The sequence below is a fragment of the Euprymna scolopes genome, chromosome 29 (genome assembly GCF_053919585.1).
Source record: "Euprymna scolopes isolate OS-2025 chromosome 29, ASM5391958v1, whole genome shotgun sequence".
NCBI classification, from domain to species: domain Eukaryota; kingdom Metazoa; phylum Mollusca; class Cephalopoda; order Sepiida; family Sepiolidae; genus Euprymna; species Euprymna scolopes.
Genome location: NC_136510.1, coordinates 59,683,811 through 59,708,620, shown reverse-complemented (window position 1 = coordinate 59,708,620; position 24,810 = coordinate 59,683,811). Strand labels below are relative to the sequence as shown.

At 37.8% G+C, this 24,810-nt stretch overlaps 1 protein-coding gene across 1 annotated transcript in view; it reads left to right on the top strand.

Annotated features, from left to right (window-relative positions):
* Positions 1-24,810, top strand: part of LOC145252327 (uncharacterized) — a 332,123-nt gene that overhangs the window by 223,845 nt on the left and 83,468 nt on the right. Inside the window, exons 5-7 of the mRNA XM_080111736.1 lie at positions 6,141-6,280; positions 13,075-13,222; positions 17,328-17,458. Of these exons, the coding sequence (XP_079967862.1) occupies positions 6,141-6,280; positions 13,075-13,222; positions 17,328-17,458 (419 nt within the window). The remainder of the gene's footprint in view (positions 1-6,140; positions 6,281-13,074; positions 13,223-17,327; positions 17,459-24,810) is intronic.

Sequence of the window (24,810 nt, the reverse complement as noted above, 5' to 3'; positions counted from 1 at the left end):
CACAAACATGAAAACATGACAACACTGCAATTCAGAACATTAAGGTAAAAAGATTACTCACTTCAATAGTGGGGTTTACGGGAGGAGTGAGGACTGTATTCTAGAGTTGTACTCTGCCTGTCCAACATTGTCTTTTAGGAGAAGAACTTTTTGCGTCCGTGCCTCATGTGTACGGACTCTCCTCTTTTTTCTCAAGGGACCTCACTCCTTACCCTACACCGGTAATCCGGTGCTCTTATTTATTCCCCTACACACCTCTAAGAGCATTTATGTTTGTGTCAGTTAAACGGCATGATTAAAAGTAAACACGCGGTTATATATATATATATATATATTGAATAGCTCTGTCTCCTTTTTTGTCCAAAGAAAGGAAACTCAAACCTCTTAAAATTGTTAAGTGCAACGAACATTTTATTTCGAAACGTATTTTCCCAACTCTGGGCAGGGGCTGCTAGAAAGGACTTATCCTGCCTTGATAGAGTTAAAAATAGACTTCATAGCCTCGTAGATGTCCTTTTCAATTCCCTACAACCTCTTTCTCACTGGAGATGTTGTGAGTTTGTCTCTGCTTTATCGTTATTTTCATGGTAAGTGCTCGGCTGAGCTCCAATCTATGGTCCCCCCTCTCCAAATTTTCATAAGAAACACCCATCTAGCAGAAAACACTATCAATAATTTCCCCCACTCTTTATCTGTGCCTAAATCTAAACGTAGATTCCATGAACAAAGCTTCTTTATTAGAACTGCACGCCTATGGAATTGTCTTCTGTTTTCCTGTTTTCCAGCTGACTACAATATGGTTGTCTTCAAGTCTAACATAAACAAGTTTTTGATGAGTCATTCCATATAAGTTAACAAATTTACCGAATTTCCATTACTAACGTTTACTATATCGTCCAATTGTCTACTGTAAACTCTTTAACTCTTATCCTTGAGTGGCATATTGGCCTTGATAAGTGGTTATGTCTATGTAAAAAAACAAACTGTTTCAAATAATGTGAAAATAATCATTATCTCCGGCCTGGCATTTGCAAAAAAAAAAAAAAAAATGGTAAAAAAGGGGGCGAACTGCTAAATTCTCTTTCCTAACGGACGGGATGAAAAAAAGACAAAATCTGTACTTTTTTTTTTCTAAATTAACCAACCAGAGAAGATGGAGGAGCTAAGGTCAGCTCTGGCTCAGTTAACGAAACTGCAAATTTGACAAAAAAAAGAGCCAATTGAACAAAAAAGATGCAAAAAGACTTATTGGAGAAATAGAAAGAAAAACAGGAAATGATAGCACACCATCAACAAAAGCTAGAATAAACAGAGAAACTACTATGCTAAGAACCCATAGAATGGCAAAAGCTGTCAACGGCACTAAAATTAATTTTGAGGGTAAATTAATCACCAACGCCACCTTGCTGGGAAAAACTATAAAGCTCAAAATGCATGTATTAAAAATAGTGAAAACCTGTTCGGCTCTGATGGATGGATGAGTTTAACCTGTGGGACTTACCTATCTCCACATTTTGTACAACATTAAAAGCGCGCCCAGCAGAAATTAAGACATTAATAACTAGCTTCAAGGAAGAATTCCTAGATGTATTTATTTCTGGCCTTTTTTAAATGACATCATTATACTGAGCAAAAGGGGAACACGCAAACTATATCAAACAAGTATTCAGCTGAATACAAAATTATGGGTCAAAGAATACAAGTGTGAATTCTTCTTACAAAACATCGAGTATCTAGGACATATCATTGATAAAGATGGCAGGCGCCCAGATCCGGACAGAACAACTGCTATTAGAGAGATGCCAGCACCGAAAAACATAGCACAACTACAAAGTTTTTAGGCTTGGCAAATTATTACCAAGGGTTTATCCCCAATATTCACAAAGTATGCGCACCACTTAACCAATCACTAAAGAAGGATACACCTTGGGAATGAACATCGGATTGGATTGCCTGCCATCATTTCATGAAATAAAAAAAAAATCCTTACCTACAAATGTTCCTAACTCATTTTAACCAGGATTTGGATATAATAGTATGATATTGGTGTATGCATGTTACATGCCGGATGACTCAAAACAGCCAATCACTTTCGCATCTCAAATCCTACTTCCAGTGGAGAAAAATTATTCTCAGATTAGAAAGTAAGGACTAGGCATCATTTTCGCAGTTTCAGAATTCCAGTTTCTTGTACGGAAGACATTTTTTTCTGCAAACCGATCATAAGCCTTTGATATCTATTTTTGGATCAAAAAAGGGACTTCCCAGATACACGGTGAACCGGCTATTAAAATAGGGAACGATTCTTCTGAATTACGATTTTACACTAGAATTTCTCTCCTCGAAACAACTTGCATATGCAGACGGTCTGTCGAGACTAATTCCTGCCCAAATGGAACCTCTCAAAGACTCGGTAATCGCAGCACTACGTCTTAAAAGCGAATTGAAAACCATGATTAATAATATTATCCGCAAACTGCCGGTAACACTCCAAGAAATTAAGGCAGAGGCAATGACAATTTCATCCAAACCACTAAGCAAAAGTTAATACTGGGGGATACCATTGCAGACATTTTTTCTGTTTGCGACAAAGTGCTGCTAAACAGTGAAAGGGTTGTCATCCCTAAAACCTTGCAAAAAAAGATACTCAAAGATTTTCACATGGGTCATCCAGGAACAACGGACAGGCCGAACGCTTTGCCAATATACTAAAAAAGGGCATTAAAGAAGATGTATGGCACACCAATGGAACAGGATTTCCAACAATTTCTCCAAGTATCACAAAAAATCATAAATATCAGATGCTGGATCCACAGCTGAAATTATGTTTGGGTGAAAAATCAAATCAGTTTTTAATAAACTACTTCCCAAACATGCAATGCAACACAGAACATCTACCATGCCAGCAAAACGATTTAACTTGGGCGATAAAGTCTATTTTAGACATTTCAAGAACAATGTTTCCTTTTGGGAACAGGGCACAATCTCACAAAGAATCGACAATGTAACATACATCATTCAAGACCCAAAATTTGAACATGAAAATCACCTGAAAAAAAAATAAGGAAACGCACTCTTGAGGATCAAACAGAACCATCACAGGAAGGTGTAGAGGCAATCAAGACAGTATATGACGTTTTTCACATAGAACTTCCACAAATCATGCCAGAACCAAGACGTTCCCACAAATAGAGAAAGTGCACAGACCCTTGCTAAGGTTTAACACCGATACATTCGATCCTACTAATCGCCATTCTCAGTTTTTTGGTGCATATGTCTGCGTGTGCCATATATGGGTCCACATGCTCATTTAATTCCCAATAGTCAAGCACCGTCCTCACCTTTTGTTGGCTCTGCTGAATGCCTGCCATTAGTAGGATCAATTCCTTCACCAACTACCCATTATCAATCCAGGCTTGTAGGTTGAAAAAATTCTGATTTCACGCCTGGAAAAATCAGCTTGAATGAACTCAACTACCGTACATAATACCAGCAGTCTCTGAACGTCCCAGGTAATGCTCTAGTTCCGGAGTTTACCTCACATGCTCGGTGCAATGCAAATACTTTTTTCATTCTGTAACCCTTTGTTTGTCTTTAATTAATACACGTCTTGTCTTACACCGTTGTTCTGGTTTTATTGTAGCTAATTCAGAACCATAACATGGCTCAAACGACATCTCTCTTCTTAAACTTCTCTCTAGTCACTTCCAGCTCAGATAGCAGGTTGGCTTCAATACCCTTCACTCTGACATGGTACCTATGCAATGCGTCAGTCCTGGCTGTGGAGGGTGAAACGTCATTTTTTGGGGTAATACACAAATTTCTTGAACTCCTTATTAGTAAACATAGTAACATTGTCGGTCAATATCTTCATTGGTGGGCTTCACTCAAGGAAGGCACCCTCTGTCAGATGATGGCATTGACCACCATAGTGCCAACCTAGATGAGCAACAATCGATAAGTGTAAAAATATTCTCATCATTGTAGTGAGTTATATCCATCGCCAGTCTGTTCCAGTTGTCTTTTGCATTCATTTTCCCTGTTGTTCAGCAAACAGATTCCGGATTTATTGACTGGAAGATTTTGCAGGCTTTTACGACAGATTTTACATTCACTTTGAACACTTGCGCATCAATTAATCTGGCAAAGTACAGAGTTTGCTTCACACCTAGAAGTCTGCTTTGACAATTGGTCTAGTCGTCCCCTTACTACTGCACAGCTTTCAAACACCAGCTCTCCTTCCTTTAGCAGATCCAGCTACCAAATTCATTAACAACTCCATGTCCAGCATCGATTTGCACTAAGTACTGACCGGGAACATCTAGTGTCGATGAGCACAGAACCCCGTATGACGTCAACTTCCACGTTAATCACAAGCAATGCCGCTTTTATTGACCGACATGGGACAAGGGTAGCGACGATACCTTGTGCCCACACTCGTTTTCTGAACAATTCTGCACTATGTGGCCTAGCTTGTTGTAATAACAGCATATTCGTCCTCATGTTTTTTGGTTATTTGTGTCCCCTGTATTGCTCCAGCTTCAGCAATCTCTGAAGAAATGGTTGAGTTCACAACATCTGCAGCATCTTGGCCTTCTGTTGTTGGTTCAACTGATTTTATAGCTGCTGCAACCACTCCCGAGTCTTTCAAAATGTTTTGGGCTCTGGCTGCTAATTTGTCCAGTCCAGGCTTATAAAGCCTTGAAGACACTTTCAGTAACCGACTGGTGTCATCTGGAGACCTACCAAAAAGGGGCATCCTAGTATGCAGTCGTTTGCTCCACCAAACTGTACGACCAGGTAAACGCCCACTGTTTTGCCTGGTTTGAGCTATTGTTCAGTAAATTGTTATAATGCCCACTTAATTTCTCCCAGGTCCATGTCATCCCCAAGTTCCTGGTACATGCTGTAGGCTCCTTTTGTGAGTCTCAGTGGGATGACCAGTGTGGGCTCTGTAATTTTGGACAGCCTGCGAAAAAGTTGTGGGCACCCTCGATTCTCCCCCCTCCCCCGACAGCTTGATTTCTACATGATGCACATCTGCGTGAACGCTTTAACAATAAGCTATTTTCTTGGTTTCCAATATTTTCCCTACACCAATTTAATATTCTTATTAATGCTTCAAGAGTAACTTTGAAAGTGTGTTCAAATTTAGTAATAACTTCCAAAAGGAACTTCATATAAGAGTGATGATTAAATAATCCCCTCTTGAATGTTTGATCTTGATCTGCCTGTTACAAGTTAACAAATCAAATAGTGCCAAATCTTGTAATTGAGCTGCAGCTGCTTTTAATGCTTAAATATGTTTCTACTACAGAACTTTGCAAAACTGAAGCCCATTAAATATTATTTGTGATCCAGCATGTTGTAAGTATTAAAATTAGTAGTCGATGTCCAATCATCTAACCAGCTGAGCTACAAAATGCAAACTGAAAAGAACACCAGAAAGACGTTTTATAAGAAGACTGGAATGTTCCAAGTCCATTCTTTAAGTTCTGCTAGTCTGCTAGTCCATGAATAAATAATTTATTTGAAAAACTCTTACTTAAGCAATGTTTTCACATTAACTATTAAAGTATTTTATGTTTGTATAAAGTGTCAATTTGATTCTACAAAAATATCATCTTTCGAATTTTCCCGTATTCCAATTGAACATGATACATTGATCGAATTTCGATTGATAATTTCTGAAAAAGAGAACACGTGAAACATTTAAGCGAACTTTATTAAGCTATTTGTTGTTGTTGTTGTTGTTGTTGTTGTTGTTAAGCACTAATCAACACGAATATGAGTGTTTCCTTTATTTACATGATGAATATAAGAACTGTGCACTCAGTATATCACTACATATAATAACTGTCATAATACAATGAACACTAGTAAATTTTAATGTTTATTTTTAAAACATAATTATAAAATAACCACCAAGAAATTGCCATCAAATATTCATGGAACAAGTATTTCTGTAAAATGCATAGCAAATGACATTTTTTATATTTTGAAATGTTCTTTTTGTATACTAAGTCATTTCTTGTATATTCTATAAAAATCATGTCAATTAAATAAAACATATATTTTTTTATCTATATATTTAGCTCTATTACATTTTTCACACCTTTTTTTTTTTTTTACGATTTTAGACATTTACAGCAACTAATTTCTTGCACTGGAAAATGGGCGCAAAACAATTGTGGTAAAAAAGCTGCAGATTTCACAGAGACGATCTTGGAATCAGGATTGACATTTGTTCGTGACCATATACATTGTCAAAACCAAACGGGTATACTTCATCTATTATATAAAAGAAATATGTGTGCGGTGTGTATGAGTGGGTGTATGAGTGTGTGTCTGCCTAAAAACCAGAAACTGTGAAAAATATTCTTAAAATCATAAGATTCAGTGTGAGTTATGGTAAAGTTGGTTCCGTTGACTCCATGTTCATATGCATCGAGTCAACAGAACTAAATTAGTGCATGAAATGTCACAAGAAAAACGTTCTTTCATTGGTACTGAACATTCTAAATAAAAAAATACGTTATTTAGATGAAATTTTCGCTGATGAAATGTTTCTTTCTATCATATTAAAACTGCAACAAAGGAGTGTGGAAGAGATTAAGAGCGAGAGATAGTGAAAAAGATAAGTAAAACTATGGTGTTGACTTCTATATATTTTTTAATTTACTTCAATATTTTTTTCTTTAATTTATCCAAATGGGCAAGAAAATTAAACTTTCATTCAATTTAAACAATGTTAAGTGTATATTACTTTAAGTAAAATTTTTCAAATGCATAAAAATGGTTTCGTACAATCATTACATAATTTCATTTGTCGTCTGCTTTACTTTGAGTTTAGTTTCCTGTTTGTAAGTTTGCACTTGAATGAAAGCGGTGGAGAAAATCAAATGGAGAAGAATGTTGTGCTATCCAAAGAAAGAATGGAGAGAAGAAGAGAGAAGAAGAGAAGGAGCCGCTTCAAAAGGAGAAAAATGTCTATATTATCGTTTTTAAGATCGTTTTGTTAACGGGTAGAAGGATTCAAAACTGGATTGGAAAAATTTAGTTTGTCATTCCATTGTATGGCAAGCTTTAAATAAGAAAAGAAATCTGTACGGTCTCGTTGAAACTCCTATATCAGGGAGTCACATGGCACTAACAATGAATCCATCAAGAAGCTGTATTTATTTGGAAAATATTAGCCACGGTTCTTTTATACATTTTATATACTTTATTTAGATAAAAAGGGAGAACAATAATATTATGAACGGGATGTCTATAAATTGGAAATATCATAACAACTAAAGTTTCCAAGAAAGACTTACATAAGTATATAATATATTCTGAAAGTACATCTCTCAGAATAAATATATTTCATTTTGTTAAAAGAGAATATTGTAGAGTCCGCATTCGTGCCATAACATAAAGCCAAATTCAAACCAACTCTTCCTAGGTTCTTGCAAGCAGAACCTGTCCCCAATAACAATGCATATTCTGAAACTACAGCGTTAGGGGCAAGATTATACATGGGCCTATATTTATTTCTATAAAACGCCAATTGTGCTTAAAGACTTAAAATTTGTAGAAAAAGATTTTCATAAATCTCAGTGAACTAACCTTAACACCACGGCATCCAATCAACGTTAAGTATGTTGAGCCTCAACCGAAAAATGAATATCATAAAATATTAAAAAAGCAAAATAGGTAATCAGTAATCTTTAGTTTTTTCGGTTCTTTCTTGCTTTCTCTACACAAATGAAAACGGATATACATTAGACTAGAGAGAGGAGCCGAGGGAAGGATGTGTCCCAAAATTGAGATGATAGAAAGTGAAAGATGTTTTAAAAGAAAGATGATAGGTTTTTTGTTTTACCTATTTGGTTTTATTTTTCTAGGAACAATGGCAACGCCAGGTATGCTGCTAATCTTATATAAGTGGGCATTATTTAACACATGCAGTCTGCTGTCATGACTCCAGAAAAAACACATTCGGATATATGTATATTTGAAATACCGCATTCACTCAATCTGTGTATACTGTTTTCTTTTGCTTTGTTTCTGAACACTTGCACACACACATTTGCATCAACATAAAATTACATTGACATACATGAATAATCACGCATGTGTACACGAACATTTAATGATCTAGTATCTTTCATTCTCTTCTAGTCGGCACAACACGTGAGTAAATGATTATATTCTCATTGTGAAAGTAGAATAACCTGTTTTATAAGCAGGGCATCCATATATTGCAGAATATCCATATATTGACTAAATTTCACACCTACTTTTCATTTCACACCTACTTTTCATTTCACACCTACTTTTCATTTCACACCTACTTTTCATTTCACACCTACTTTTCATTTCACACCTACTTTTCATTTCACACCTACTTTTCATTTCACACCTACTTTTCATTTCACACCTACTTTTCATTTCACACCTACTTTTAACATTTCACACCTACTTTTCATTTCACACCTACTTTTCATTTCACACCTACTTTTCATTTCACACCTACTTTTCATTTCACACCTACTTTTCATTTCACACCTACTTTTCATTTCACACCTACTTTTAACATTTTCATTAAATAATAATAGATTCCAGTATAAGTTCTGATATCTTTTCACATTGATTTTCTAATCATATGAATTACAATGCGCATTTAAATCGTAAAACGCCATTGTAATTTTACAATAGGCTGACCTTGCTTAAATTGTTACAGCGTCAAAATCCTATGCAATCTTATGTTATTCCAAATCACCTGTTAATCTCTTGTGCTATCCATAACCTTGAATTGTTTTATATAGCTAGTCATTTATAGCTACATTTTAAAATTTACATCTGCGTTTGAATTTCACACTTATTCTTGTACATCATTTTTCATGCTTTTACGACAATATATATATATATATATATATATATATATATATATATATAGTCATCCACATACAGTACTGTTTCGCTGTTTCACAGCTCATCTGTGCGGCTAGATATATATATTAACCGTATTGGTCCATTATTTTATTAGTAAATTATAGTCACACGCCTTAGTAATAGAATACATATATACATAGTTTCTAACAGAAAAAAACTTTTCAGAAAAATAATACATTTTTCAGCTCTCTTTTTATCAAATCTAATTTGAACATGCTTGGCATGATCGGAACCATATAAAGAACATTTTGTTTGTCAGATTATGATTCATGACTAAAACACCCAACTATAGCTATAATTAAAACCAAATACATGAAAATTACTGCATATCTTTATAGAGCTTTACTAAACGGATTACGGAACTTAGTAGTAATACAGTACAAGGCTATATAAGACTTTCCTGTAAACTATAAAAAGAATTCTGAAAAATGTAAATGATCAGAAAGCAATGATAACTGTAAAAGATAATTGTAAAAATACAAGAACCTGCACAGTTTGAAAATGGAGTAAACTGATACATTTACTCGACAAATTACTGATAGGACAAAATGATAACAGATAACTGACAGTAAGGAGCAGTCTTTTTTAACAATTTGATAGATATCTGCTGTGAAAATTTCTAACACACTGGACAATATCCTTCATAAACTTCCACACTAAAACATAGGTATCCAGATTCTCAATTAGAAGTGATGGTCAAGAGCCTAAATATGTTTAATCATTTCATTGCTTCATTGTTTTTTGCAGGTAATCCGCACGTACTTTCAGACATCTTTCCACTTATATCCTTTCTTATATTGTAGTTTATTGTTTTTCTACTTCTTGAAAAAAAAAAACTTTGTAAGTAATATTAGATAATTATAATCTAATGAGATTTAATAAGAAAAAGGATTGACAGGACTTCTTACATTCCGACGAGTGTTTTTCGGTGCAAAATACTCAACTTGAATTCTTTTTTTCTACATAGACAGTTGATTCATATTGTTTTTTTTTTGTTTTTTTTTTCAAAATACATGGCCTCATGAGCCTTAAAGATCATTTCTAATACAAATTTGTGATCAGATCGGCATCGACATCTCTAGAGTTTCTTATATGACACCAGAAACAGCTGGCTCTCAATATACGACACCACACCGGACACAGTGGAATCACTCTACAAGAGCCCAGGCACAGCTAGATCACTCTACACGACTCCAAACACAGCTGGAACTCTCTACACAACTCTAGACACAGCTGGCTTACTCTCACAGCTGGGTCATTCTACACGACTCTAGACACCATTGAATCACTCTACACAACCCCGGACACAAGTGGATCACTCTATACGACCTCAAACACAGCTGGATCACTCTGCACGACCCCAGACACAGCACAATCACTCTGCACGACTCCAGACACCACTGAATCATTCTACATGACTCCAAACACAGCTGGATCAGTCTACACGACCCCAGACACCTGGTTTATTCTACACAACTCCACACACGGCTAGCCTTCTGTACAAGGGCAGACACAGCTAGCACACATTATACAATCAGACTAACCTAGCCCTTCATATAAGACTAGATACTACTAGCCAGCTACATTTTTGTTGACTTCCAAACATAAAACAACGTCAAAGACGAATTGCAATTATCTTCTACATCATACAACGATGGCAATATTTAAAAAAATCGATTCGAAACCTAATTTAATTTCTCAATTTCATACCGACGACAAATTTCTAAAATTCGACTCTTGACGATTTACTTAAAATTCTACATCGCACGACTCCAATTCTTAGAAAGTTCGACTTTCAAATACGTATTTAAAATTCCTCATAGCACGACGACAATTTTCACATATTCTGACTTTCTAATGCTTATTTAAAATTCTCCAGAATATGCCGACACCAATTAAAAAAAAATTTCACTTTCGACTTGTAATTAAACTCCTTCATTTCTTGCCGAAAATAGCTTGTAATCTAATAAGATCTAGTAATACAAAAGGATTGGCAATGCATACGATTTCTTACATTCTGTTGTGTTCGCTTTAATGCCAAACACTCGACCTTCACCCCTTTCCAAAATTTGTTATTCTTACCGTAATACATATGCAAATGAATGCATTTCAAAGCACAATAATTATTAACAAAAGATGGAAAATCTGAAGCAAAAATCAACCAAAAAAGTAATTATATTTACTTACAACATTTATTCACTGTAAGTTATCATTGCTTTCCGGACGTTTCTGTAAAAGTCACCGTTGTAGCTGCTCTGTATTATTAATGTTCTTTATTTTAGTGAAAGCAGCAAATATAGAAATAACTCTCATTTGCAAATAATACACAAAATACAAATAATCAAGAACACTATATTGAATAACCACTGGTTATTAATAACTAATTTGATATTAGCAGTGCCCCCCCCCCTGTTGAGGCATTCCAAACTTTATAGACTGCATAACAAATGTACAAAAGGAATAATTATAGTATCTTAATCTAATGTTGTTTTTAACGGATTTGCATCTGATGTATCACTTCCGTTACACCTCACATTAAACTGTTTGGAATTGTTTGTTTCTCTTACAGAGCTAATTATACAGTTGATAATTTCTGGTCAGTCCCAAGCTGGCTTATCAGTTGACACAACGTGCCTGAAATTAATCTTCTTAGTTCCAATCCACACAAATCGAAGCATCACACCTTCTTTTGACGGTTCTCCTTTTAGATCCGTGTATATTTTTCTTTTCTTTTTTTTTTCAGACCGGCACTTATATGTACTATCAGTTTTACTAAGATACTGTTTTCCACTTATGACTAGCAGGATAAATATAATGCCGCCACACTTTGCTATACATTATAAAAATATTTGGACTGGGTACCGACCGTCTACTTAGAACTGACCTCTGGCCCTTACCTCAGCTATAAACTGAGGTTAAAATAGCTGCTCCAGGCTTTATCTGTTAAAATATTTTTCTGGCTGGTCGTCCTGTATCCCATTATGAATTTACATCATCGTCTATTAACAATAACCAAGAACATACTCCATTGTTTTAGGATCTCTTTGCATTAATGTCATTCATAAACCATTTTTTTTCGAGTTCATGTGACTTTCATGCTCTCCTCACTCCTTAATGATCAGCTTTCTGAACTCTTTGATCGCAACCTTTGAAGGCTGTTCATTTCAAAATATTTCTTCCAGTATGCAAGAGTCTATGACATATTTGGACACTAGATTTTCTTTTAGTTTTAGCAGCATTACTGACCTTCCACTTACTTAGAGTTATGATAACTTTATAACTTCGTCATTTGAATAATCCAACATCATCTGGAACCATATTTTTAACTTTGGATTCCATTGCAATGAACATGTAATTTAAATTTGCAGTGGCAGACAATCCTGGAATCAAATCCATCTATATTCTTTCATTTTTGTTTTTATTACTCAACTTTCGTATATGAGAAGGGTTCAAATGATATGTGTTGCAAATATCATACCTTATACTATTCTCAAAGTGAACAGTACTTGGTTGTTGTGGTGGTGGTGGTGGTGGTCGTCGTCGTCGTCGTCATCATCATCATCATCATCATCATCATTTTACACAGACTTTTTATTAGTTGTCATGCCACATTTGAAATTATCTAACCACTTACTACAAAACAAATATCCCCATTTATTTCCCTTTTTTAGTTAAATTTCCCGACATTTTAGTTTTTAAAATCATTTAGAGAATACCTGCTTATCCATTAGACTATCGTATGTATCTCATGTGCTCGATGAAAAAATCCATGAGAAATGTTAACATTTGAAATTTTCTCTTAATAATAAAAAATGATAGTAAAAACAAAAAGCAAGTCATAAACCTTGATATTTTTTCGAAAGATTTTCTATGTTGTAGTAAATAACGTTTGTTTTTAAAGTACTTAAATATATTTAGATACAAAACCAGTTTAAGAAAGCAACAATGTACCGTCGAATGCAAAGTTTGTGCAGAAACAATAGACTGTACTCAGCAGAGTTGAAATGGGTTCTGCACAAAACGAGAAATTGTTTTATTCCTTGATTTGGTCACTTTGGCCCAAAACATACATTTTTTTTTTCTTTCTTTTTTGAAATTCTTAGACCATTTATCCAAGAAAATTCAATATTTCAGATAATGAATATGCATGCTCTTTGAGCAACATTGAAAGAAGAATCGATCATTGTGCCTCCAATCTGGAATTGTCTGAACTTGATTTGGCCACATTTATTATTGACCCAGTTCCTGACTGGACAGAACATAAGTTAACAGTCGTATGCAGGTAAACTTACTTTTAAAATCTATTTTTCTTGCATTTATTTACATAACAACGTATTGTTACACAATATGTTTTATTCATGAGCACGGAAGGTAATAGTAGCAATAACAAATCTAATCTAAAGTAATTTAATTTCTTAAGATTTAAAAGACTGGTCACAAAACAACTAAAGAATGTATTATCGCTTATATAACACACTGTATGGATTAATAAAATGATACCTACATAAGATGTATATCTATATATCAGGTTGACAAGAAAGTTCTTGAGGTTTTTGACTTTTAAATTCAGATAAATATATCTCGGCTCAAACAAAAATTTATTGATCGAAATAAGCACCATCAAAATCAACTCACGTTTGCCAATGCAAAACAAGTGTATTGATGACTGTAACGTAAAAATCTTGTGTTTTAGTGGCGAGGAAGTCGTTAAAGTCGCTGAAGACGTTTTAGATATCGCTTAGGTTTTTGTAGCCCACAGAAAAAAGTGGTAGTCAATAGGTGAAAAGGCCAGAGAGTATAGCGAATGAGGTAGAGTTTCGTAGCCCAATTCTTTCAATTTCTGCAGGGTCAGTTTAGCAATGTGCAGTCAGGCATTGTTGTGGAGGAGAATTAGGCCTTTTCTGTTAACTAATGCTGAGTGTTGTTGTCGAAGTTTCTGATGCGTTTCATCCATTTGTCGACAGTACTTCCCCCATCATAATGGTTTCACCTGCATTCAAAAAAGTCTGTAATGGAAGAGACCAGTTGCAGATCACCAAACAGTCAGCATGATTTTCTTTTGGTACAACTCTGGCTTCAGGAAGTGTCGTGGAGCTTCGTTGGCATCCAACCACTGAGCTGAGCGTCGCTGGTTGTCATAAATAACCCACTTTTCATCGCAAGTCACAACCTGGTTGAGAAACAGGTCGTTCTTGTTGCGTAAAAGAAGGAAAGATGGCATTTCATAATGGCGTTTCTTTTAGTTTTGTTCAATTTGTGAGGCACCCATTTATCAAGTTTTTGTTGTCTTTCTAGTCTCTCTCAAGTGGTTGGAAATTGTCGTAATTATGTACAGTTGTGCGTGGATTGGCTTTGACGAAGGCTGTTAATTGATTGGGGGTCAATATCCGATGGCCGACCACTATGATCCTTTAAGACTCGTCGCTACCACACAATTTCTTAAACCATTATTGTGCTGTGCAATCAGTAGTGGTACCTGGACCAAACACTTCATTGATATCACGAGCTGTTTCAGCATCTTTTCGGCCTAGCTTGAATTGAAATTAAAAAATGTGCTCATTTGCTTTTTTTTTTCTATTTTCTTTTTTTCAACATTATATAAAGAAAACAATTGCTTTAAAACGATTGTAATTTTAACAATTAGATAGAGCGAAAAAACGCTCTTTAAAATGATATACAAAGTAAACCTTCATCATTTGAAATGAAAATTAAATAAAATTAGGAAAGAACTTTCTTCTCAACCTAATAATTAATACCTTTAACGTACGTACCTGTGTCATCATTTATTAAAAAAAAATAATAGATTTGGAGTAATTAAATGTCTTTTATTACTATAAAAAATCGATCATAGTGCTCCCTTACGCCAACTGAAGACGCCTTACAATTATTCAGTAAAATTATTTTTTTTGGGGGGGGGGGTACTCTTGTACATGTTCACCAAAACAAATTTTGTTGAATTAAAATAATTTGCAAAAAAAAACAAAAAAAAATATAAAATTTAATAAATAATACAAAATGCAACTTTTCTTTTAAAATAAATAATAAAAAATATATATTCAGTACATTTACGGTAGGTTTTGTTATATTTTATTTGGTGCATTTCTATTCCCCGCCCCCGGCTTGTTTGTTTTGAAATTTGTCTGTGTCTGTTACTTCACTCGATCGAGCCTGAACCAGGATTGACGGAAAATCTTAAAGATAAATACTAGAAGAGTTACCCAAAACTGAGAATTATTTCTACTTTTTCCTCTCTTGGCTTGTGTACGCTTCCGGCGTCTTAAATTCTTTGTTCAAAAGAAATTAATTTTCGATTTGTAGTGTTAGCATTACATTGTCATTTATTTCTTTTAATATAAAGAGACGTTATTCTATACGATTATTTGATTTTTAGCTTTTTTTTTTACATGGAGGTTACCACTTATCAAGGCCCGGAAGCCACTCGGGGATAAGGGTTATTGCGTGTACAGTAATCAATGGCATAGTATCGTAGTAATCGTTACTAGTGGAGAGTTGATAAAGTGTTTTACTTAAGGGGGGGGCGATTCATCAGGAATTTGTTCATGTTGGACTTGAAGACACCCAAGTTGTAGTCAGGTAGGAAACAGGCAAACAGAAGAGAGTTCGACAGGCATGCACTTCTAAGAAAGAAGCTTTATTCACGGAATCTACGTTTTGATGTAGGCACAGATAGAGTGGGGAAAATTACTGACAGTGGTTTCAGCTAGACGGTTTTTTTTGTGAAAGATTGGCGGGGGGCAGAGATTGGAGCTTGGACGAGCACTTACCATGGAAATAACGATAAAACAAAGACATGCTCGCAACGTCTCTCATGAAGAAGAGAAGGGAATAGAAAAAGGCATCCCCCACTAAGCCTCGAAATCTATTTTGTACTCTGTCAAGGCAGGATAGGCTGTTTTCAGCAGCTCCTTCCCAGATGTGGCAGAAGTGCTCCATCCTTGGGCGTACTAGGCTTTTATACAGATAGAGAATTGCATCAGTAGTGAGATATCTTCTGGAACGGTAGAAGGATCCCACCATTTTCCCAGCAACCTGGGCAATAGACTTGATGTACGTGTTCCATTTCAGATCAGGGGTAAAGGTAAAGCCCAGAAGCTTGTCAAAACATGGAGCCTCCCCAAGACGAGAGCCATCCATTTCAATTGATGCCAGATGGGGATCAGAGCGTTGATGATGTATAGATAGGAGCTTGGTTTTAGATGCATTAAAAGTAACCAGCCACCTCTTCCCCCACTGTACCATGCGCTCAAGATCAGAGGAGAGAGAACTTTGTCATGTACGGCCTTAGATGTGTTGCTATAGATGGTAGTGTCATCAGCATAGAGGTCAAGGAATGATTTAAGTATGTGTTTTGGGAGATCATTGATGTAGATCAGGAAGTGAGTTGGGCCAAGGATGGATCCTTGAGGGACTCCAGCATTAATACTGTGGGCCGCTAATTTCTGCCCATCAACCACTACTCTTATGAGCCTATTAGAGAGAAATGATTTAATAATTGAGAAAACATTTCCAGTTATATCGTAGCTGGAAATCTTGTGAAGTAAGCCTTTATGCCATACCTTATTGAATGCCTTTGAAATGTCAAGAGCAATTGTTCTAGAAAGGAAGCTTTAAAGTTACATCGTTTTATCGGCTAATGCCAGATTACTTAAGTACTTTAACGATTTGGTAAAATTACACCTGAAAGATGCCACTGTGGAATTTCCACAAGTCTCGCTAGTATATAAGTCATATAAAAAGAACAAATACAAACGAGATCTCACGGAACAGCATATAGATTGTTAAATTATTCTATTCAACGTTTCTGAATTTTTGAGATGAGGATTAGTTATGCATATTATTTGGATTCATCGGACTTCTGTTCTTATCTTGTGTCATTTTCACAAGATTTCGGCTGATGTAATCTCCGACTTTCTTCAAGTATATCAGGCATATCTTATCCACAAAATACCCATGGCACAGTGGTTGATGTATTTGGAAAAATCAATTGTAAAAGTGATATTCTCCTGAAGGTTGAAGGTTCAATTCTCAGTGTGGGTGACCAAAAAATGCAAATGTGAATTACTTAGGACCTTTATCCAATCTTGTCCTACAGAACAAGTGTATGCTATCTCGTGAAGTAAATAAAGAGTTCTGTTCAATATTCTGTCCAAACTCCCGAGTTCGACAGAAACATTCCCGAGTTCAATAAGATACACCTGAAGAAGGTCGAAGGTTACATCGAGCAAAACGTTGTGAAAATGACACTGAAGATGAGAACAGGTCCGATGTATTCAAATCATGCTTACTCTGTTCAATTTGTATCTTTTAATGAACACTTTTCTATTTTTAGTAGCTTGTAAAAAAAAATTATTGATCACTTTTTCCAGAAATTTACCCAAATTCAAATTTTGTTACGATAAATTAATATCCGAATGTGATAACAAAGGACAAGAGCTGAGGGCACAGCTCCTCTTCATCATGGACACTTTGCAGTTTCTTTGCAATGAAGGCCGAATACGTAAGTATTATTATGGCATTTTGGTATTTAACACATTCATTTTGTGACAATAGAAATGAGAACTTGCCGATTTGAAAGTGATGACGTTGTTTCATTAGGCAGGCATTGAAAATAGGATCAAGGCGCATGCTCAGAGTTGTTGGTGGTGTGTAAAATTTGCATGCATGCGCCGATCAATCTGTTTTTAAAAACAAGATGCGATGACAGTGAGACAAATGGAAAAACATGGTGGACCTGAGTAGAGAACAAAGAGTTGAAAAAGTTTTTTTAGAATTTCTGTTGGTGTTTGTTAAGTAGCGAGAAGCAGAGAGAACATAAAGCCGATATTGAGTTAAGAATATGGCGCAGCTTTATTGCCTAGAAATGGTGGCCTGTGAAGCTAATCGTATTTTCACACATATAGTTTCGCAGGAGGTTGTAGTTGTAGCTACATACTTTGTTGTAATCGTAGATACATACTTCATAACATCCCCCTTTTTTCCCCATTGGTTCTTGGTTTGACTGAACGAGATGTGTAGTGTGTAATAGTCGGTGTGTGTGCGTGTGTGTGTGTGTGTGTGTATGTGTGTGTGTGTGCGCGTGTGTGCATGAGGGTGTGTAGTCTCTCAGTTGTGCAGGGGGTTTGATCACCCGGTTAGACCTACAACGTTGTTTCTCATATGTTAGGGATCGTTGTGATCCTGGGTTTACCTGATAATCTTTGTCTCAGATGCTGTGGCATGGAGGCATATTGTGGTATGGAGTCTACACCAGTTGGGAGAGTGGTTGGTTGACAGATGTGGTTGGTTGACGGATGTGGATTCTGTTTCTTCTATAAAATCTTCCATTTACTTTGACCCCATAACTGTGTGGTGCTACTTTACTAATGACTGTGCCCGATTCCCAGTAGCTGTTAGGGCTTTGTGGGTGGCATTTCACCCTTACAGGTTGTCCTATGATGAGATTGGGTAGTGGCTTGCTATGATGGTCAAAATATGTTTTTGCCATTTGTCGCTTTTTTATGAGGCTATCTTGTACCTCTGCTTGCACTTGTGGTGTGTAATCTGTGGTTTTGCAGGGTAGCATGGAGCAAGTGCGCCTGGAAAATAATCTTTGTGCTGGTGAGCTGTGCAAACCAGGTGTTGTAGCATTACGCCATTCCAGTATGGCTTTCCACATGTCCGTGCATTTCTTTGTAGATTTCATCAATTTCACTGCCGCTTCGGCCCATTTGTTCGATTGATCATGGTGAGGGCTAGAAGTTATATGTTCAATGTCCCATGATTCCAGAAATCTACGGAAGCCACTGCTCGTGTAGTTGGTTGCATTATCAGTTATCATTGCTGTTGGTGTGCCATATACAGCAAAGATAGGTTTGAGAACTTTGACAAGGGAATTCCCACTTAGGTGTGGGAGCAGGCTGACCGCCACAAAATTTGAGTATATGTCAACCAATACCACAAAGTATTTACCATTTAGTTCAAAGCAGTCACTGGCCACATACTGCTATGGGTGTACTGGTATAAAGTGGGCCATCAGAGGTTGTCACTGTTGTTAAGGTTGGGTCAGTTGACAGCTTTCACACCCTTGGACTATCTCGGTGATCTCTGCATACATTCGTGGCCAGAACATTATGTCGTGGGCTATGTTCAGTGTGTACTGAATGCCCAGGTGAGATCTGTGTGCCATAGTCATCATCTCGGGTCTGAGTTTGGTTGGAATCATAAGCCGTGTGCCTCGGTAGGCTAGACCATTTTCATAACACAGTTCATTGTGGTATGGCCAGTATTCTCTGATGTTTAATGGGCTGTCGTTTTTGTCCTTGGGCCAGCCCTTTTTTGTTTTTGTAATCTTTATTTGTGTCTGTAGTCTTATGTCATGACTGGTATCTTCTCGAATTTGTAAGAGGTGGTGGTCTGTGACAAAGAGGCTGTCTTCCATATTGATGTTTTCCAAGTTTCTTGCGAGTTCCTGTTCTTGTAGTTGGAATATGGTGCAGTTATCTTCTGTTGTGGCTTCAGGAGTAGGTAGTGATGCATGAGACAGGGTATCGCTAATGTACATTTGGAGTCCTGGCTTGTATTTCATGTCTAAGGAGTATTTTTAGAGCCTTAGCTGCATCCGCTGGAGTCTCTTTGGGCTCACATGAATAGGTTTTGTGAGTATTGTTTTCAATGGTTTATGGTCGGAGAATACTTTCTCTTTACCGAGAATGTATTGTTCAAAACGTTCTGTGGCAAATACGATGACAAGACACTCTTTCTCAATATGGGCATAGTTTTGCTCAGTTTTTGTGAGTGCTCGGGATGCATATGCAACGGGATGCCCTTCCTGTGTTAGGACTGCCCCGAGACCGACTTCCGAGCTGTCACATTCAAGTGAGACCTCCTTATTGATAATAGTGAAGAAGAGGGGCTTCGGTGATGAGCTTTTTAATCTGAATAAATGCTGTTTCGTGTTGTGGCAGTCAGTCAAAGACAGATTCTTTGTCCAGTAAGTGTCGCAGTGGTTCACATACTGTACTGAGTTTGGATGCAAACTTGGCGAGGTAGTTTATGACTCCTAGTAATCACTGAATGCTTTGGATGTCCGTAGGGCATTGCATCTCTGATATTGCTTTGACTTGCATACTGAAAGCATGTCCCATGTTGCTAACAGTTTTTTTTAAAGTTGAATTTATTAAGATTGAGTTTTACTCCTTTGCGGCACCTTTCTAGACGTGCCATAAGGGCAGCATCATGGCTTTTTTCAGCTTCTGCATCGCTATCACCTGACCCGTAGAGTATGGTATCGTCTGCCATCACTTGTATGTTATGGAGTCCTTCAAACTAGCAGTCGAGTCGGCGCTGTCATTCTTCGGGGGCTGAGCTGATTCCCCTTGGCATTCAAAGCCACCGTATCCTGCCAAAACGGGTCCAGCATATCGTTAAATATGAGGATGGCTCGTCGAGAATGACCTTTTTGGCATCTACAACTGAGAAGAGTCTGACGTTCTTCATTTTCGTTGCGATTTCATCGACTGTTGGGGTTGGGTAATGGTTGTGCCTGATCGCCTTATTCAATTGATATGGGTCAATGCATATTCGCAATTTATTAGGTTTCTGTATGACAACTAGGTTATTGATCCCTGAAGGTAGCTCAGCGACCCAGGCTATTATTCCTTCGTTGACCATCTCGTCAAGTTTTCTTTTTAACTCAGCTTTAAGTGGAGAGGGACTCAGCGAGGACTATTTTGCATAGGCTTGATGTTTGGGTCAATTTCAATTTTATATTCACCTGGTAGCCTTCCCAATCCAGAGAAAATGTCGCTGTAGTTGTTGAGGATTTCTTCTTTTATCATTGGTTTTGCCTCCTTTACTTCACTCAGCTGTCGCACACATTCTGTATTAAAAGCTATGAGCTTCAGTGCAGAGCTAGCCCGTCCAGAAAGTAATGATGTTGGAAGGTGATCTTTTTTTATTCCCTTTATTTCACAGTGGAGTGTTATTGACCCCAAAGGTTGAAGTATAGAGTTGTCATACAGCTTCAACTTTGTGAGAGACGGTTGTAACAGTGCGTTTGTAGTCAGCAAAGGCTAAGGTACTGCAGCTGGCCCCAGTGTCAATTTGGAATTTGCATAAGATTTTTGTGCTGTCTCCCAGGGTCGATATAAGAATGTCTGTCTGATAGTGTTTGCGATCTGTGAGACTTCTCAGCGCATATTATGCTTTTGTCACTGCTGACTACTTCTGTTTCCATGTAGCACACTTTTGCAGTTCGCTCTGTTAAAGATTTTTTTACCGTTGTGATGGGGTGGGTTGCGCCTGTGATTGGCATACTCTGGCTGGCAATATGGTTGTGCTTTAAGCAGATAGTACATGTGACTCCATAAGTTTGATACTCTCCTTTGTCATGGCTCTGTTCTCAGAATTTACAGTCCTTTATGAATTTTCATGGCTTTTTTTATCTCCCTTGGTGTAGTGGATAGTTTCTGTTGGGTTGTTCAGTTTGCTGAGCTGTTGTTTAGCCTGTTCAATCCTTCTGCAAATGTCTATCGCCCTGTCTAGGGTGAGCTCAGATTCACTGAGGAGCCTGGCCTGAACCTTATTATTACTGGTGCCTGTTACTATTTGATCACACAGTAGCTCATCCTCAATGACACCAGTCACACGTTTTGATTAAGTGTCTTAGTTTGATCAAATACACGTCAAATGTTCCTGTGTACAGGAATTAAACATATACCGTTGGTATATGATGTTCTGTTTGGGTTCAAAGTACTCTGTCAGTCTTTCCAAAATTTTTTTTGTGTCTGCTCCATCCTCTGTCGACATTGGCAGGATTTTGTAGATTTGCAGACATTCCTTGCTTGAAAGAAGTGTGCCTACTTGTATGTTTGCTGCATTTTCCCAATTGCCGTTGTGACCGCATAGTTCTCCCATGTTAGTTTGAAAAGTGCCCATTTTTCTCGCAAATCGACATCCATTTCCATTTTTGCTGGTGGTGGAATTGCATACACCATGGTTATTGATGAATAGGCTTTGTCAAAATTCCGAGCTTGTTTAAATCCACGTTAAATGTCTCTTCCATACGGAGGCGAGAGTGTACATAAGACTAGAATCTAGAGTATTATACTGCGTGGGTTTTTGCCGAACATATGTTGGAAGTGTTCACTGAGTGTATATGGGGTCATTCTGAAGAGAGAAATCCCGCTGACACCATGTTAAGTAGCGAGAAGCATAGAGAACACAAAGCTGATATTGAGTTAAGAATATGCCGCAGCTTTATTGGCTAAAAATGGTGGCCTGCAAAGCTAGTCGTGTTTTCACATGCATAGTTTTGTAGGAGGTTGTAGTCGTAGCTACGTACTTTGTTGTAGTCGTAGATACATACTTCATAACAGTGTTGTTCTGGTGTTGTCTGAACAAAAGTTTCTCCATCATATTAAACCATCATAAAGAGCTTGCATTTCAACGAATTTTTCAAGGTCACATTTCAAGCTATTTCTCATACTTCATTTTAAACTAATTTATAAATAAAAACAAACACCATGAAGTTAGTATGTTGATGATTTTGTCAATAATTTTGATCTAATGAATGAAACTAAGATATAATAATAATAATAATAATAATAATAATAATAATAATAATAATAATTGAAACAAAAATGTAGTAGGCAAAACAAACAAAAAAATACAACTAAAAACAGACGGAACAAAAACTCTCATCTCGCAGACACATGGGTCGTAACAAGCACAATCTACTCGCCAGAATCACCTACACACAATCTGCAGAACGCCCCCTCTCCTTTCCAGTGTCCTGCCTTTATAGCGGCCAGGAACGGTGTATTTGCATAATCGCGCAAGAGCAGACGTGATTCAACGATAATTACATTGGGTAAACGCTAATAAAAGCCCATGGACGCCATCTTGGAACTCTCTCTTCCGCTCAGCCCAAAACAGACATATCCGAGGTAAGCTCTCTATTTCTCATTTTGGTTACTGCTAATTCTGCTACACTCCCCCCTGATCTCATGATCACAAACGGGGCAGGGGGGGCAGTCGTTTTTGTCGGGTACTTCTTCGAAGAACCGGAGGCAGCACTTCCTCCTGTCATCTTCCTCATTACCACCGTTATTGCCGCCAGTCTATTTCATAGGCGGTGTTTCACAATCAGGGCAGGGACAGGGGGGCAGTATCTGTCTTTGTCGGGTACTTCTTCGTAAAGGCAAGACGGGTGGTCCCTCTTCCGCTTCTTCAGTATGTGCATTATATGGCTCTCCATCGTCCTGCATTATACTCTCTGCTCGTTCAGAAGACATTGTACTGTCTTCCTCTTCCTCCTATGTAACAACATAATGGCGAGGGTGCAGATCTTTCACGTGGCAAGGCACACCATCCACCAAAATCGATTGAGGGCTGATTACCTTGGTCACCTCACCCTTGCCGAACCTTGTGGTACATCGATTTTGCAGTCTTTTGACCCACACGCGCGCTCCAACCTGGTAAGAGCTTTCCTTGGGATCTGCGGACGCAGTTGCGAGATTGGTCTCCTTTACTCAAACTTTGTATCGATAAATCCTGTTGGCAGGCACAGTGAAGGAAGATTTGTCGTCTCTTGGTGTGATGTTATACCAGTAGATAGCTTCCTGTATGGGACAGCGCATTCTAGCCGCTATTCGTTTCACTGTACGGTGACATCGCTCCGCTATGCCATTCGCACAATGCACAATGGAATCGTAAGTGAACTCCCCATTTATGTGCAAATGCTTGGAATGCGTTGCTGCAGAAAGCCGTGTCATTGTCTAAAAGGATTTCATGCGGCGAGCCACGCTCGAGGAACACTGCTTCCAACTGATGGATCATGCTTGCCGAGTCCTGCCTTGCCAATTTCCTCCAAATGGAGAAACGCGATGGACCACAGTCTGTTAGAGTTAAAAAATGGAAGGTGCCATAATGCATGATATCCATTCCAATTCTTTGCCAATTCTCGTTAACTTCCAGCTTTCCCTTTTCCCACCTGACTGGCGCTGGGTCAATGGACTGACATTCCTCACATTTTCGTATAACCGTTTTAACGGTTGCTTTTGTCGCGGTTGGGCAACTTTTCCTGACAAAGTAGGTAGTGCGTCACACCCCCTGATGTCCACTACCTTTGTGAATAGCCATGATTTGACTCTCATCCAGCTCGTCTGTGTGAACCGCGCCTTTCACCGGGTTAAGCCCGTTTTTCTTTTTCATTGCCTCAAACCATGTCTGTGGAACTCGTGTCAATCAGTCAGCAATGTTTCGTACTGATGGAACCAGTATTACATCCACTGTCAACCCGTACTCTTTCACGAGCTCCTTTAGAGTGCTTAGTCGCCTCCTAATAAGCATCTCGCTTGCTGCTTTGGTGCGCTCTCGCGCCTTTCCAGTTAGCGTGTCCGATGTCCCAATGGTATATGCAGACAGAATCTGTCTTTATGTGTAGCACTTTGCTCTGCCACTGTAGAGCCAAATTGATACCTTTCAATACGGCATCCAGCTTGGCTAAGTTGATATGTTGAGAGTCACCTTCAGGTCGCAGCCAACATGCATCCTCCAACACTGTTTCGCGCATCTCCAAGGCTGCACCAATTGCTAGGGAGCTAGCATCGACCCATACATTCAGCTCTTTACCATCCACACACCAATTTCCCCGGACCGGATCGTTCCACTGCACAGATTCCAAGGTTTCGAACATCATACGATGCAGTACGGCGTCCCTTGCTTCATCATCCCAGCCCTTCATTACCGAACTTACTCTCCTTCTAAATATTCCACAAGCCACACGAAGCCAACCGCACACCGGAAAATGCCCGACAAGTCGACCACATAGGGAAAACATTGTTCGTCGCGTAACAATGCTGGGAGCTT